Source organism: Calonectris borealis, chromosome 4 (genome assembly GCF_964195595.1).
Source record: "Calonectris borealis chromosome 4, bCalBor7.hap1.2, whole genome shotgun sequence".
Taxonomy (NCBI): Eukaryota; Metazoa; Chordata; class Aves; order Procellariiformes; family Procellariidae; genus Calonectris; species Calonectris borealis.
Window position 1 is genome coordinate 59032531 of NC_134315.1, and position 17840 is coordinate 59050370.

At 38.6% G+C, this 17840-nt stretch overlaps 1 protein-coding gene across 1 annotated transcript in view; it reads right to left on the minus strand.

Annotated features, from left to right (window-relative positions):
- COL25A1 (collagen type XXV alpha 1 chain) overlaps positions 1–17840 on the minus strand; it is a 322972-nt gene that overhangs the window by 3500 nt on the left and 301632 nt on the right. The window contains exons 31-36 of the mRNA XM_075149759.1: positions 16588–16668; positions 14591–14626; positions 13675–13728; positions 8409–8462; positions 6567–6620; positions 273–350 (exon numbers count right to left, since the gene is read on the minus strand). Of these exons, the coding sequence (XP_075005860.1) occupies positions 273–350; positions 6567–6620; positions 8409–8462; positions 13675–13728; positions 14591–14626; positions 16588–16668 (357 nt within the window). The remainder of the gene's footprint in view (positions 1–272; positions 351–6566; positions 6621–8408; positions 8463–13674; positions 13729–14590; positions 14627–16587; positions 16669–17840) is intronic.

Below are 17840 nucleotides of genomic sequence, written 5' to 3' on the forward strand. Positions count from 1 at the left end.
GATTCTCAGGGAAAATGTAGGAGGGACACAAACTTATAAATTGCCATGTGATGTGGGAGCAAACTGCTGAGAGTTAGGTTTGAGGTGTCAACAAAAATGTGTGTTCTCTCATTGCGGTTATGATCACTGAAGCAGCTGGTTTGTTCATGCACATGCATGTGTTACGTGACTAATGTAAAGTCAGCTCAGAAAAACATCACTTTACATTGATAATGGCTGACTACAAACAAAGGAACCACATGCAGGGTTGGTAGGAAAGAGAAATACTGTACCAATTGGCAAGGGGCATCCAGCCCATCCAGGCCAGGCTGGCCTGGCTCCCCTTTTTCCCCCTTAATTCCACGGAATCCCTGTTTGTAAAGATTAACTTGCAATGTTACTGTCAAGGAAATGCCTTCAGTATTGACTTAGCTGGAGCGAACAAATAACAACAGAGAGGCAAGAGGAGCAAGCTGACCACTGTGGTGTGATTTCAACCACCACCCATCCGACTGGCACATCCCAAATTTGGTTCCTTTCCAGCATGTTTGGCAGAAAGTAATGAAAAAAACCACCAACAAAATGCACAAATTTAGCCTGAAGGTCTTAAGTCTGGTGCTTTAAACCAAATTAGGAGGTTGACAAATAAAGTCTGCTCCAGAATTTGCCAGAACTTGAGATAAGGCTGCGTTAACAAGGGGCAACAGGTGACCCAGTAGCTGGTGCTTGTTCCTCTCCCCTCATTTCTTATTCCATCAGTCTACAGCAGGACGATCGATTGTCCAATACACAAGTGAGACGTACCAATGGGCAAGGTGCATCTAATCCAGGAGCACCCTGTTCTCCTTTCTCCCCTTTAGGCCCCTTTTTGCCTTTCTTTCCCTTTTCCCCCTGTGGATACAACGGTTTGGATAAAACAAGTTTCATTCTTTTGGAAAAAAATTAAAGAAAGATTGGTGTAAAAGTTTGGGGTTTTCTTTTTAAGCCAATGGAGAGCTGAAAGGACACTTACCACTGTGTTCTGGTTTGGATGGTGCATTATGTGGAAAAATAAATTATATGATCACAAGCAAGAACTGAAATCAATCGGTATTAGTTTGTGTTGGTATTTCATATCAGTATTATGAATGTTTTGAATCCTAGAACAGGGCTTGAAATCATTGATTTCTTGAGATAGAGGCAAATCTGCAAATCCCCCCAGTCCACAGTCCAAAATAAGCGGTCTCCTATTTGTTCTAAGTGATAGCGCTGAGGTGCACACGCACATTAAGCTGAATTTGTCAGCTTCCCTAGAAGATTTGTCACTAGTCAGAAGTAAGAGCAGAGTACATCAGCATAGTCTCTAAAAAAGACCTGTGGCACGGATGCTTCGCAGGGACAGCTGGTCTCTGGCTAAATTCTACCAACTTCCATGGTGTCACGTCAAGGGTGAACTTGCCCCGGAGCATCCTTTGCTGAACTGACCTTTTGCACTCTGGTAAGAGTTTGGGACAAATCCTGTTCTCAGTGGTGTCCACTGAAACCCACAGACATCACTGAGGGTGCAGTCCTGTCACTCCAAATACAACACGACCATTTCAAACCCTGTTACAGGAATCAAAACATTCGAACTGCTTGATGGAGAGGTGCTATGACACTTTCAATGATTTCGTAATGTTTTGGTATCATAAAGTAATCAGAAGTGATAATTAGATTCTTTAGTTAAATATTTCAACATTTAAATGTTTTCTCTATTGCAGGCAATGTTTCGTCTACTTATTTGACCAAAATTCAGTCCTTTGATTTCACACTGAGTTTTCTTTTTAAATGTAAAACTTCCAATGCTTTAATTACTCATGGAAATGAGTTGACTCCCCTCAACAAAGCTACCTGTAAAGATGACCTCACCTTCAAGCAGTATAAGATGTTTAGAGTTCATTTTATAATTGATTTCACACCAGCTGATCACAATGGTAAATGAGTTTCAAGTTTGCTCTCAATTTCACAAAAATCAGAAAAGGTTCCGTTAAAAAAAAAGAAACAAATTGGACTAGGATTGTAAAAAATGGGATAGGAAGGATGAGTAAATCAGGAATATAACAAAGAAATGGGAAAAATAGTCATAGGAAAATTAGTATGACATTGGAGAACCAGCAAGCGAGGTTGTGGCTATTGGGAGGATTTAATTTGTGAGGAAAAGGGTAAAAAAGACAGAGGAATTGTAAGGAATGAAGGCAGAAGGAGAAGGAAGGAATGCCCCTTTGGAAAGACAGACGGATTTTGGTGAAGCGTAGTAAATAGACATTTAACTAGTTCCACACCAGTACAGAAAGACTTAATCCATTAACAAGAGAGAAAAACCGTTTTTACACAATTAAAAAATAATAAGCTATGTAATATTTAAAAGAGGAAGGAAAGCACATTATGCATTTAATATCATAGCATACATTCAAACGAAAAAATCTTTTCCATGAACAAAACATACTGCATTCATGACACAATAAGAGCAAAGTTTCTTGTCTATCTTTTCTGTGTGCCAAAAAGTCGCAGGATAATATTTAGGAAAATAGCAACCCAAACATTACCCTTCTTTACCAAATTATAAGATTGTGATGTAAAAAAATGCCTACGAGTCAGGAGCTGTAAGTTGGCTAAGTTTTCATCTTAAACCTACAAACATAACAGCATAGCACAGAAGCCCAACTGTTTCAGGGTCAAATCTCATGTTATTTGTGCTCGACGTTTCACCAATATATTTGCTGTGAGTGTATACAAGCACAGAGCATGGACATACTCCAAAACTGATCCTGAAAATGGACAGTACAGTTTGGTTTCTGACTCTTTTTTGTATCTTTAGGACTTGTATTTCTTTAACTTGTTGTGTTACAAGTCAGCAGATAACTATTTAAACTTCCAGTTTTGCAGGGCAAACCTATGATCTTATTCAAACCAATGCAGCGGTCATCTGTGTAGAGATTTCCTGAGTACTTTACTACTTTTTCCACGGACTGAGTTCTTATCTTTTAATCTTCACCTCCTTACCCTGAACTATAGAGATCCACAGGAGATATGGAGAATCTACATCTGATGAAGATTAAAGGAAAATTCCTTCCTGCCCTTCCTCAGTGCCTAGAGAAATACAAATTTGTGGCACTTCTGTAACACCGTTATGGTTGGAACAATCTCCAGTCCTCACATGCACAGATTTTCGTCAATGCAGAGTGTAGGGGGAAAAGGATTATGTCTTCCCAGCCACTGTTGTGATACATCATACTCCTCTGTCAATATTTATAACAAGAGACACAACTGCACGTTTGGGATCAGGGCCCCCTTCCCTCCCTCTCCCCACAACACAATCTCTACCTTTTGTTAAAGGTTATTCCTTTTGAAAAGGAATTTTTTTTCTATTCATACAACTTGAAAATACAAAATCAATTGTACAAACTTTTTTCGTGCTGAGTGCTCCTGGACTATAATTTTATATGAGTAATTACAGCTACAACACTTTTAAAAATTATTTTTACAGCCAAGTTAAGCAGACATTATAATGTAAACACTGACTTGCTTTCACTGTAGCAGAACTACTGACAAGCTAAAATAAAAATCATCAGTCTAGGACTCATCTCAAACTGAAGGAGTAAAGATTTATTCCCTGCCTATCATAGCATGTCTGAAAAAAACAAGTGTCACTGGTTCTCAGTAGAACGTTAGTAATGATATATATTTTTGCAACGCAATTTCAATTAAGTTTCTTAACTAGAAACTCGCTAATCTCAACTTAACAGCCAATAGTGTAAGGAATATTTAAAAACCAAGAAATCATGAGCTGGACCCCCAACTTATAAACTGCTTTATCTCTGTTGAAATGGGTGCTCTTACACCAATTTGGTCATAGATAATTAGTAATTTACATAAGGAAAAGCATTAGAACTGAGAAAATTTGTTATAACGAAAGCTTCTATTAATTGCATTGTTTTGTGTCTTTTGAGAGTCAGCCTTCCATTTGGAAAAGGAACTATTGGTGCAGCTAAGGTGGTTTTGGTGAAACCAGTTTACTTGCAAGATACAAGTATTCCCTCATTTATGGAAAAAATGTGTCAAAACTGTGCAACAGAGTCTGTTTCACAGAGGTCTCAGCTATATCTTTCCTGATTTTTGTCTGAGAAAGACCTTCCTTTGCCTTCTAATTTTGTTTGAATATTCTGAGAATTTTTAAGGCAGAGATTACATCTCCATTTTCACTCTATAGACTTCCTGGCAATCCTCTTAATCTGAAAGCCCGTAAGATAACACGATTTCTGAAATATCTATCAGACTTGCTAAGTACTTTATCCCATGCATTCTCCTCAAGAAACAGGTTTCACCTTTTCCTGAATTTTTAGGGGGATGGAGGACTAGGAGATGAGTCCTGCAGCCCAAGAGAACAAGGCTACACAGGCAGCCTGAATCGCAGCTGAACTCCAGGAAGGGCCTAACTGTGCCTTGTGGCCACACACAGCTCCCACACACAATTCCCTCGCCCTCTTGCAACTGGAGGTCCTGTGTTTGAGCTATTTAGTCAGTCTCTGGGAGTAATGAACTAATACCCAAAAGCAGCATGCAGGACTCTAGGACATTAAAATATTTTTACATCCTGAGTGCAAGAATCTCAGCTGTTGCATTTTCACATGATATCGTATTTATTTAAGCCAACTGTTTTACCAGCTTTCCAGCTTTTCTTCCAGCAATCTTCTGGGGCTCTGGTGGCTGTATTTTGTCTGCCTATCTCTAGCTGTACATGGAAACACAGACTCAGAAGGTCTGGTTGGAAGGGACTTCTGGAGGTCGCCTAGTCTAACCTCCCATCCTGAGCAGGACCATTCCTGACCCTAGATAAGGTCAGACCAGACTAGGTCCTGCAGTCCTCCATGGCCAGTGGTTCAGCCACCTCTCTGGGTAAACTGTCCCAGTGCCGTGCTGCCCTCCTAGTGAACAAGGTTTTCCTAATAGCCACTTTGAACCTCCCAGGAGCAGCTTGTGGTCCTGTGTTTTCCCACGTGCCATTACCCAGAAGAGTTTTGCTCCATCATCTTTGTGTCTCCCCTTCAAGTAGTTTGGCCTCCTCTTTGTCAGACTAAGCCAGTCCACCTCCTTCAACCTCTTCTATCAGTTGCGTGTGCCCCAGGCCCCTGCCAGCTTGGTAGCCTTCTTCCTCTCCAATTTCTCAAATTTTTCTTGAACTGGGACGCTCAAAATATCATCTGCAGTATTCAAGCAACCTCACCAGGATTGATTAGAGAGGAGTAATGACTTATTTTAATCTTCTGGACACAACCCTTCTAATGTATCCCAGTATGTGAACATACTGTAAAGTTCATTCGATTTGGCACCTACGCTAACTCCCACTTAGCACAGGCCGGCCATTTTGCCAGTCATCTGTCAGAACTGGCAGTCACCCGTTGCACCTTTCTACTGATAACTGCTCTCAAAAAGGAAAGCTGTTCACTTGTGACAGATAGACCTGTAGTCTTTGACAGCAAGCAGGAGCTCACCATTCATTGTGATTACTTTGCCGGGTCAGACACTGCCTTTATAATATTCACAGAGCACCTGCTCAGGCAACAGTTGTTCTGCAAAACCAGTACCTTACCAGTGATCTCTGACCTCAAAATAAGCAACATAACAAGGGACAGAAGGGAAAGATACATTTCATAGTACCCTTATCAATGCATTCTTGGGAAGTGTTTTGCCTGACAGTGTTAAGAAAAAGAGATGAACTCAGCCAGCCACTTTTTAACCCTGCTGCTTGTTTAAGATGGGAAGTGGACCTAGTATAACCCTGTACATGTCAGCTAGGCAAAAATAGTTGTCTGAACTAGAAAAATCACCTGTTGTGTGTATGGACTTTTACATTAAGTGGCTTGGTGTGAATGCCAATGCATCAGTTTTAGCAACTGGGCACTGTGTTGGTTAGAAATAGGGGAGATTTGCTCATGAGCTTTCTCTGCACGCTTTCTCTACTTTTTACTAAACGTATTTCCAAGTCACTGTGTCTGGACAGTGAAAATGAAGTTAGGCTGTTTCTGTTAACTTCACTGTCTAGTCGGTTTACCAGAATGGTAGAGTATATGATTTCATTTCAATCCACAAGTATCACAAAGTACTTAATTGTAAATAAGACATTGCCAAAAATAAAAATTTAAACAGTTCCTGTCCTTATCCATTTGGTGTGGGACAGGTAGTGTGTACAGGCGTGGTACACTAGGATCGACAGTTATACTGCAAATACTGCGAAGGAACAAAGCTGGGGTCTTCAGTATAAAATTACTACCACAATGACACATTTCAGTCATGTCTGCATTAAAAATTTCAGGCTGACAAGGATTTTCAACAAGCATAGGATGGATTGGAGAAAATGAGCCTAACAACAAGCTGTGCTTTGCGACATGTTGATATTACTAGTTCTGTGCATAAATTTTCATGGTTTTTCATGATTTTGCTTAGCATGTATCTGTGACCTGGCACACAGTAAAAATCAAGGTAAGTTTTAATGGACAATTTATAGCATAAAGATAGCCAGAACTGACTAGGCTGAGGAATCAAGCAACAGTTAATAACACTGTGGTCACCTTTTCTCCCTTTTCTCCTATATCACCCTTTTCTCCTCGAGGACCAGGGAAACCCTATAAAAACAAAATGGACAAAGATAGGTCGACTTTTATTCACATGCAGGTTAAGCTTTCAAATACTCTTTGAAAACATAAAAAAAGATTATTTCATACATGCTTTGTATGTATATGTGTGTTATGTGTGTGCACACATGCATGCACACAAAAGCATGTGAGACAAGCAAGTCACAGTGCTTGGTAGAGTCATTTTGCCAGCAATGGAAAGAAATCATATCACTCAAAATGGCAATAGTCCATGCTATGTAGCATATGTATGTTCTGGAAAAGACTCCTCCAAGTTAGGGATTTCAGTGTAGGACTAGAGGAAAAGGCTTTCAGTAAGTCTTTTTAGCATGCCAAAGAAAGAGCCTATTTTGAAATGTATGCCTTACAGGTTATGGAATTATTCTCTTTAATTAAATTTACTTAAACAAATGTTAGCGACTCCTTTTTCTTCTACGACTGAGTCACAAGTCTGAATATTTTCTTACCAAGCGCAGTTTTTCTGCCTATTGACATCCAAAGGACCAACTACTTGTATTACTAAGCACTATATCTGGTGGGGTCTGTTGAGAAGGACTGTATATTGCATAATCTTTGTCCTCTTTATCATAGAGAAAGAGCAAATGCAGCATTTAGCACACTCTCTGTATGCACTGCATGCACACTAAATGGAAACAAAGGTGTTACACTCAGTAAGCTGTTTCTTGAAAGACGCTTACCTACCATTAAGAGTGTATTGGTCATACATATTACTTACATCAAGGCCAGGCTCGCCATCTTTGCCCTGCCAAAGAACCATATAAAGTACGTTAGCGTCCCTAAGCTGTGATACCAACGGCCGCCTTGATGCCCAACTTCTGTGCTCCCTCTATACGGTGGTACCCCATGTTGTTAAGGCTGTACACACAGCATTGCCGTTAGTGAAGGACATTTCTGTCAGTGTTTAACATTTCCAGGAACTGATAACTTGACTGTAAAATTTTGCTTGACTATAAAATTTTGTTTGTACGCAGATTCCAGGAGTAAGCTAAAAATACAGAAAAGCCTATCATTTTTCATTTTTAGTTCACAGGAAGGGGAAACAGAAATTGGATTTTTTTTATTTAACTCACAAAAGCGACCCTCAGATAAACGTGCACTGCAAGCTAATTTAACACTCCACAGAGCCTGAAAAACTGTCTCTAGTCATTGACTCCTGATCCAATTAAACCACGAGTCTGTATTCCAGCTTAAATTAATTAATCAAACAGATAAGACTGGAGAGGATATGGAAACATTGCAAGTCTCTTGCAAAGGCTGGTTGTGCCTGGCCAAGCACATTTACCTGGCTTTTCTTGTGTCAAAGTACAGAACAGACAGAAATGAAAACAAAACTGGTCTCTGAAGAGTCAAGCAAAACAAAAATATAATGGCGAAGTAGCCTTGCAGCATGGAAATCCAAGCATCTTATTGACATTAAGAAAATCACAGCTTTCCACAATTCATCCTGAGTTCCTGCCACTCTCGCGTGGTCCCCAGACAGCTGATGGCCACCGGCTGCAGAAACAGGAGCACTTGCATTCTGAATTTCCTTTCTCTTGCGGGTTCATGTCAGGTCTGTTTCATTGCTCCATGACCACATGCATGGGTAGAAATCTAAGTCTGCGATACACACCAGTGACCTTGCACTGTCAGGGATTATCATCTATCTTTGCCTTTTCCAACTAATTGTATTGCTAGGTGAAAAGCAGTCATAAAGCACACAAAGTTTAATCAAGGAGTGATGAAAAGCTCAATGCGTACAAACTACGTGCAACTTACAGGCAAGCCGTATGGTCCTCTGGGTCCAGGGTCACCTACAGTTCCCTTTTCACCCTAAGAAAAGATTACAGAACAAGCAAACAAAACCATTGTCTATCTTAGATAGAAATGATCTCTATCAAGTGCTTTAGGTTAAAGTTTATGCATTCCTAAATCTTTTGAGTGAAAAATATGCAAGCTCATTTATTTTTATTAAATGATTAAGGGGGTGAAGAGAAGGTGTGTATTACTTTCTGGGCAAAATGACTTTTCAGGCATATGATATTACATTTGTTTTCAAATCCATTAGTAACTGAAAATATTTTTCAAATTGAACTTGCACCGATTTCAATTTTAAGCTTGTAACAGCTGCAACATCGCGCTCAGTAAAAATCCAATGTTGTAATGAAAACTGAGGATATACAGCATCAAGCTCCAGCACAGCAGCTGAGATGCGACACGGGGACAAGCTTGTATTTAAGCAGGCAATGCTATTAACAGTGACATTGTGAAGATTATCCCATGCACTGTTCTGTGCTGCTAACTGCTCTATTGGATTCTAGATTAGTGATGTAAATACCCTGGTTTATTAAATCAAAACTGTATTAATGTGCAAGACAAACAAGTGCAGAGATTATTCCAGAAGTTTGATCTCATTCTGCACTAAAATCCACAGAAAAATCACTGGTTTCCTGAGGGATGCTACCAAAATCATTTTGCAAGCTTAATACAGAGCAAACTTTTCCAAACAAAATGAAATTTCAAGGCGACAAATTTCAGGCTGACAGTCGTAATCACCTTTGCTCTCCAATTGTTCTTCAAGATTGATATGGAGTTAAAATTCCTGAGTCGGCCAACGTTAGCCCATGTAACTGTGAGCACAGCCCTCTGTGAGCTTGCTAGGGAGGCAGGGCTGGTAAGTAGGTGCGGGCAGCAGTCTTGTTTCAGACTGTGGTGCTCTTTCTTCTAAATAAAATCCAGCAGAAAAGCCATATCTCTTGAGAGAACTAAACTGCTCAAAGTGTTGATGAGATTAATAAAAAAAGTCCTGACCACCTCCAGTTTTCAAAGCTCCTACTCTGGATTTGTTACGTAGGGTTATTTGGATCCCCTCTTCACCTCGTTTCCTTAACATAACCTAATGCAAGGCTTCGTGCGAGGCTCCTGGCATACAGAAGTGCTGTGTTTCATCCTAGCAACTGCTGCACTTAAGCTCTTGAGAAAATTCTGTGCACAAGATCCTCTAAAAATCTGGGTTATTTGCTACTCATTATTAATTCATTACTCTATTATTAAAAGCACAAGACAGAGAGGTAGATGTGTGCCTAATTAATAGTGGTGATCATCAGCACAGCCAAGTCCCTTAGCACAGCTCTGAAAATGGGCCGCTAAGTCTCAATTTTATTGACTGTATGTATTGACAATACAAAAAAGCAGGCACCAGAATGAGTCTGAACCTGTTGCTGAATAATCACAGCAGTAAGGAGTTTGTCAGAGTAACTGACATTTGATCTATTTTAGATACTTCATATTTTTACACAGGTGGACACTGTCTATACTCACTTTAGTCTAGTGGCGATTAGATGTGTAATGTCTGATCTTTCTGGGTTCTGTTAATCTCCAGCCATTTCTAAGCAGCACTTAGGCTGGATGCCCTTGCAGAACAATAGGAGGTCTTGGGAAGTAACAGCTGATTTTCAAAACAGTAAATCCCTTGCAGCTTTAAAACTTTCTGCTGAGAAGAAACTAATGTGCTGACCTATGTATATAACAGCTACAAAACTCTTTGATCAATACTTGAAATATGTCAAGGCTTGTTAAGTATCTTTTTTTAAAATCCTCGACAGCAAAGACGACTGTACAAAGTCCTCTCAAGATAGGCCTACAACGTTGCTAAACATATGGTAGACATAAAGATACTGAATGTATCGGTCTAGGAAATAATCTCATCTGTTATGTAAGAATATATTTAGAGAAATGTATCTCACCATTTTTTGCCTCCAATACAAAGCACATGCTCAAATGTGTTTGGAATATCAGATGAGGTCCTGAATGTTTATGGATTATGTAAGATTGATGGACTGTCATGGCTATACTGCTCTCAGCCATCACCATAAAGCATTTCCTTCAGGGAAATAGACGTTCGCAAACTTCAAGAAGGTTTTTAATATCTTTTTGTAAGACAATTCATCAGTGCCCAAAGAACAGAAACCATAGCCTTCGTTTTCACCTCCTACTTCACTTCAGTCTCTTGAATCATGGGTGAATATGAACTACCAGTTGCATGAATAAAGCTGCATAATTGGTGTCTCCATTAAGATGGATATGGAGATTTCATAACACTGTCATGGTGACAAACATTTTAACCAAATTAAAGAGAATGCACTTTCCCTCCCAGTACAGAATGTGTATAGTGATGACAGTGTTGCACAAGCTGCACACCTGAGAGCCAAAACCAAGCTCAAAACCAGGTCTTTGCCATCAAGGCAAGAGTTTCAGGAAATTAGCATTTCATTAATTTTGTCTTTCAGCTTCCTTTAGGTGGACAGAAAGTTGGATACACATTATGCCAGTCATTACCTTTCAGGTTTACGTGATCCCTTTCACTAGTAGTAGTTTAAGATGTTTATCTGTTTACCAACGTTCTCTATTTTCCCTCAAGACAATATATAAATGAGATTAATAGGTACACAGCCAGATTCAGAGGCCTATTATGATCAACTCCTCCATTTAATGAAGATGGTCTCAGTAAAAGCTCTCTAAGCATCTAGCAAAATGGTATTTTCAATAGCCGAAGAATTTATTAAGGACTGTAATAAGACACCAGCCTAATAAATTATATTAATTCACACTATTAATTACCATTGCTGTTTCTACCAAAAGAAATGCACAAAAGCACAGTATTGGAACGTTCACCACTATCATGTTTCAGGAAGTGTTAAATCCTGTGTTAGCTTTTAATAATCAATGAACAGTTTAAAGTTTAGAGAGAAAATGACATGGTTAAGCTCATACAGTGAGTTAATAGCACATTTGTTCTAAAATTCATGTTTTCCTATTTTCTAGTGACATGCACTATTTTCCTAGTCTACTTTCTCACAATCTAAGTAAGTTTTGTATAAAGACTGTCTGATGTTTTCTATTTTAATTAAATAGCTCAACTGGAAACAAACCAACCAACCCTAATTTGCACAACAGTCCGTTGCACCTAAGAAGAGTAATTCAGCATTGCCTCAAATGCAGCCTATGCAACAATGAATCCATGATTTCTATAGAAGAAATCACCAGGCTTCAATTTGATTATACTTGTCTTCCTTAACTTTTAAGGAGACATAAATATATAGTGACCAGCATTTTACATGTTTTCTCTTAAAGTGAGATTGTCTTTCCAAATTTTAAATAATGTGGATTTAAGAACGTGATTATGTTTCACATTAGGAGTCCCTAGTGCTCTTCTAGGTTAATATTGGCCCGAGGTTTTTCTTATCAGTATGGACAAAATGTCATCCTGTCCAGTGATAGTGAGCAGTGGCACTATGCACCATTTTTAATTAAAAGGCAAAGTCGGAAATCTACAGGCAAAAATGTTTTCCTCGTGCTTTCACATGAACAAGTTCAACAGTTGCAAATGCAAGTTGTAAAACTGCATTAAAACCACATGATTTGTTATTTAGATAACGAGACATATATCAACACCAGGCACCTGTTAGATAACTATGCTACAAACAACTTTTCCTCCCAAACAGTATTGAATGATTAAATGAACAATTACAGCAATAATCTTGCTAGTTGATTGCTTGGAAAAAAAACCTTCCATCTTTCTTGTGAACTTCCTCCCATTCATTTAGCTACACAGAAAATGGTGGGTGTGCAGGAATTTCTTGCACACCTTAGCTTCTATATTTTTGCAAATCTGTCCCTCTATGCTCATGCAATTATTGAACCGATTTACATCGCAGCAGTTCCTATCCCCTTTGTAACTACTACTTGTCGACAGCCATGGCTGATTGTAGATCCAGCTGTATGACTTATTATAACTTTGCACACTTTCATATGAAAAAAACAATTATAGTTAACTTCTATAGTTAACATTAGAAGAATAGTTTATATTATAGCACATTGGTTTTGAAAGAAATTTCAACTGGTAGTACATACACATATCCTTCAAGATAAAAGCTCATAATGCAAGAATAAAATGTACAGTATTTATACATGCTTCTACATGTATATTTCATCTAAATTATTTCCTGAAGTTCAGAAGATGATGTTCAACTATCTTTTCACAGAGTTGATAGAAAAAAAGTTATGTCCTAGTTGAAAAAAAGACTTGAATCTGTAAACCCCTAGGAAAAAAAGAAAAATACCCAAGTTCTTCAGACAGTTAACTGGCCTGAGTGGTAACTACAGTCTACTGTTCCTACTTTGGACTATGCTGCATGTCTTGTATTTATTTCTCAACACACAGCTCTGTAAAAATGAATCATCAAGTCATGCATACCTTTCTCAGATGTACTGCTGTTAAAGCTAACTGAACCTGTGCCATATGGCTGCATCCTTAATACAGCAAGTCTGAAGTTCCTTTTGCACAGCGTTTTGTTAAAGTGAGAAATTCAAAGAGACAAAATTCTGGGCTAGCAACTCCATGGAGGTTTTAGTTAGTGTAAGTATCGTCTTTTTTTTGTTGTACAAGTTGATGGTTGTATTGTTAAAGATGACAGGCTCACAGTTAAAGATTAAGGTCCCTATCCTATTTCCATTAGAGAAAATTTACTGTGAATATTTCAAACGAAATAGGAGGGCTCCTATCCTCTAAGCTTAAAAAAAAAAGGAAGAAAAGTTTAAATTTTATAGAAGTTAGAGAATTTTTTTCAAGATAAAATATTTAAGTGCAAAGAGGTGAGAAATACTCATTTTTTTGCCATTGCATACATATATAATCAAATCACACTATCTTCTTTTGTCCCAGTTTGTTCTCTCAGTCCATTTACACACAATAATGAAACCAACCAAAATTATGCTCTGTATAGCATTGTGAACTTGATAGTCCTGTAAGTTTCTTACTGATTAGTCATTACAAAATACCAGCTCCTCTGAAGTTAATGAGTTACAAAATCAAGCCTTAAACAGATAATTGTCTGTGTAACTAGAATGCATATACAGTTCTGGGCTGATCCTTAAACAGATGAGATGCTGTTATGTTTAGTAACATCTAGGCACACTATAAGCAGGCATATGACATTGTGCCATTGCAGCTTTGTAAAGAGAAGCACACGGAACATACACTTACTCTGTCTCCTTTAGGACCTGCAGGGCCATGGGGACCAAGTGGGCCATCTACACCCTATGAAAGGAAACGAAGAAGGTAAGAGAGAGGTGTTGTTCTTACAAGTCTTTAGTTTTAATAGCTGTCTTCTAGCCAAGAACTAACATGGAATCAGTCTTCACTGGTTGAAAATTCAGACTTAATTGTGATGGGACCTGGCCAAACAAATCCATTCGGCTTTCAAAATTCCACCTGTAAGCTCTCCTGTTATGGGGTAACCCATCTTTCTTCTAGTTGGATTTTACTTTATTCATGGAAGTCATCAGATTTACAAAGATTTTAAATTTATTGAAAGAAATTTTGCCAGGAAAAATGGAAGGGTCAAACAAAGATTTTTTTTTTTTGAAACACTGATCATTTTTTAAATTGAAATGTCCACCTGTAAGGTGGACTTACCTGTTGCAATTGAAGCTTACAGAAGCCTTCAAGTACATAACTCCACTCCTCTTTCACTTTATCCATTTCTTTATCATTATAAAAAGCAAACGATTTAACATTTATGTTTAATATGAGAATGCCTGCGGCAGAACCCCAGCACGTCTGCATCCATTTCACTGATTCCATATTAGCATTGAACAAGTATGTTTTCCTGTGTAAATTAAATCCCTAACGTACTCAGGAAAATAAGCACCCCAACCAAGGCAGTTGTCCAACCAAAAATCAAAACCAAACTGCCTTCTCCTTCTACAGAGAATTACATCCTCCTTCCCACACACATTGCCCTAAGAGTCTGCTCGAAGTCCCCTCTTATACAGCATGGAAAATGCCTGCGGCATTTGGCCTTCCTTCCTCCGTGCAGGGTGTGAGTGCGGCCGGCGGAGCCGCTGGAAAGCACACGGACTCGGTAACGAAGAGCGACACAGAAAGACGAGGGACTCACCCGGGGTCCTGGCTTTCCGTCTAAGCCAGATGCTCCCTGTGCGGTTAGGTGGAAGCATGGATGATGGGTACAACACGAATGACAAGAACGTGAGATTAGTAAGTGGTGCTGATGAATAAACATAATTCAAATGTACAGTACAAGTTGTGACAGGGTTCTGGAATGGGTATCACGTTATTACAGCATGTTAGTTAAAAATTCACATAAAACATCAAGAGCCTGATTCTGTTCTCACGTTAGTGTAACATCACTCACCCACCCCTGCCTTCACATCACAGTATATTAGACCAGAATAATGTCAAGCTATAGGAGTGCTACAAACACCAGATGTTAGGGTGTTTTTGAGCTTTAACACGTAAATATTTACTTTGTAATTTACTTGCATGCTTTCTAATTTGTAAATAATGACAATACTGAATACTGTACTACAGAAAGAAAGAAAAATGTATGTTAACCGTGATAGGAAGTATTTAAGTGCAAGAATACTGCATTATGCAGCCAACAAAATCTGGATCCTGACTACAATGGCCTCATTCATTTCCAAGAGCCCAGGAGACCATCACATTTCCTGTTTTCCCAATATACTCCCAGTTCAGAGCACAGTCAAGGGCTGGATGTGGGTAGCACCCGGCACTTCGGGCTATTTGCTTCAGCATCCTTGGGGACGGGATGACCTCTGGTGGATTTTATGCGAATAACAGAGCAGCAGCGAAAGAGCTGCTCGACTATCCCAGCACTGCTGGCAGTAATGCTGAGGTTAGGGGGAACAAAACTATTTGGGACATAGGGAATAATCTGGGCCACACAAAAAGAAAAAGAAAAAAACCCCAAACAAACACCAAACAAAAAAAAAAAAAACCAAAACGCATTAACGGTGAAAATGAGCCATTTTTAGAAAGCCAAACACTTGGACTTTGCTCCTTAAAATGACATTTAGAAAAAGTAGTAAGCAGGAGCAAGACAAGATCTATATAAATTTGAAAAACTAATGGCATATTTTGCTCTGGGTTAGAACAAACATTTCTGGCAGAACCAAAACTTTCTTCTTCCTTTTAGCCATTTTCAGGGGGTTGGCTCAGGCCTCCAAAGCTCCTTCTCTACATAGCAGCAACTGTCAACTTGAAAATGATCTTTTTTTTCAAAATAAATTAAAATTCTCAGTGAAGCTGACCTCGTCCAGAGGCCCTGCGCATAATTCTTCAAAATATTAAATGGAGGGGTTTGGGTTCCTTCGGGTCAACTAAGTCTTTTTCCTCTATTTTAGTATTAACAATGTAATCACATGGAGTAATGCTTACATAAAAAAAAAAAAAAAAGGAAAAATGAACTGTTTTTGTGAGGAAAAAATAAAACTAACTTTTCAGAGTGCTTTCAAACACACAAAGTAAGCACACAAAGTATTTTCTCTTTTGTCAACCTAAATTTTAAGAACCATAATCTTTCCACATGAAAATTTATTTTTAAGGTCCTTCATTTCTTTCTAAGACAAAATTTATGCCAAACACTCAGAATGGGAATTTTCTAAAGAACAAGGCAAAAGTAGCAATCCACCATCCCTAATGAATGAGGAAAAAAAATAAAATTCCCTAAACCAATTTTTAACTTTCCTCAGTTAGACCTCTCCATTTTAACTGCAGAAGTGCAAACAGAGGAAGAATAACTGAAGAGACGGGGGAAACGGGAAGATTCCTTTTTTAACGCAAACACCATACAACACTTAAATAACAATATGACTAATGTAATGGGGGTGATGGCATCCTTGTGACACTGAACACTTTCAACTGACACATAACAAAAAAACCTGACAGCACTGGGTGTTACAGGACGTTACTTTGGACAATAGCACAGATTTGGGGTAAAACAAAACAAGACTGATGCTCTGCTCTAACATGGTATATTCTATGTATGCTGTTGAGTAAACCAGAGTTGTTCATCAGGAGTAGAAAGAGAAGTTTGTGATTTGCACTGAGATTGAATAGTTGGGTTTTTTTACTTACTGGAAGACCAAGGGGCCCTCTGTCACCCTTTTGACCTGGTTCACCCTTCAATCCTTTAAGACCATTTAACCCTGGTTCACCCTAAACGTAAAAGTATAAATGCCAAATTTTTGGTGCTATAATGGGTGCTTAAGCTGGGATAGAAGAAGCCAGTCTCAGAAATGGCTGCAAATTCCAGTTTGAAACAAGGACACAAATTCAACCTTACTGGCAATTTACATACTGATATAGCACTGGGCAAAAGCACTTGGGAGGTGTCTGATGGAGATTTAAAATCTGTGTGAAAAAAACTACAGGAAACTTATGAGAAACAGAATCTTTTGAATCTTTTCCTAATAATGATCACTATAGTTAGATGGTTTGAATTAAGCGTGAGTATCAGAGGTTTTGGGAATTTCCTCAAATCCCATAAACCACCCTATGCAGATAATTCAAACTGAAACTAAACTTTCAGAAAAATAAGCCTCAAAACGGAAGGTTTCTACAGTGGGATCTCCTGAAAAGTACATTTTTTTAAGGAAGCAATATTTTTTCTTACAGCAAACTGGAATTTGCAGCAAAATCTTACATAAAGATATTTTAAACCTTTAAGCATACATAATTAAACAGTGACAAATTAAAAGAAGCAGTATAGGTTATACAATGCCAAGCTATTTAAGAGGTCCATAGTTTCTGTGTTCATACAAAGAAGTTTAAACAACATAAGAAATAGCACTTGTCTTCTTGTGATTGTTAAATTATGCATAGGCTATTACATTAAACATCACTAAGAGGATAATGGTGGGCTTGGAGTTGCCAATAAATCGTTCTCGCATCATGAAAAACTACCTCAGCTTGAGGGCTGCCCAGTCATAAAGAGTCCTGACCACGCCTGCCTCTTTTGGGAAACAGAAATACGTGGGTATTTCATCCAGGCTGCTCCCCATGGCCTTGTTCCTAGGTTTCCCTTTGATGTATTATGTTACCTTATATCATATTCATTTTTTTTTTTAAATCTGAATAGAGTCTAGTCCAGTTCTTTAAGTAACTCCAGACATCATCTGCCTGCTTTGCACCCTGCCTAAGTAGCCATTTCTTCATTCTTCTGTTTGACTCGATGTGACTTTCAGAGCGGTAGCACTGAAAACGCTGAAGTTTTGGAAACAGACCTGAGAAATCTCACAAAAGCCTGAGTCTCAGGCCAAAAGTCTGAGGTAAGGCAGGGCTGGTGCTAAGATGGAACAGACTTGACTTCAAAAAATGATTTATGACTT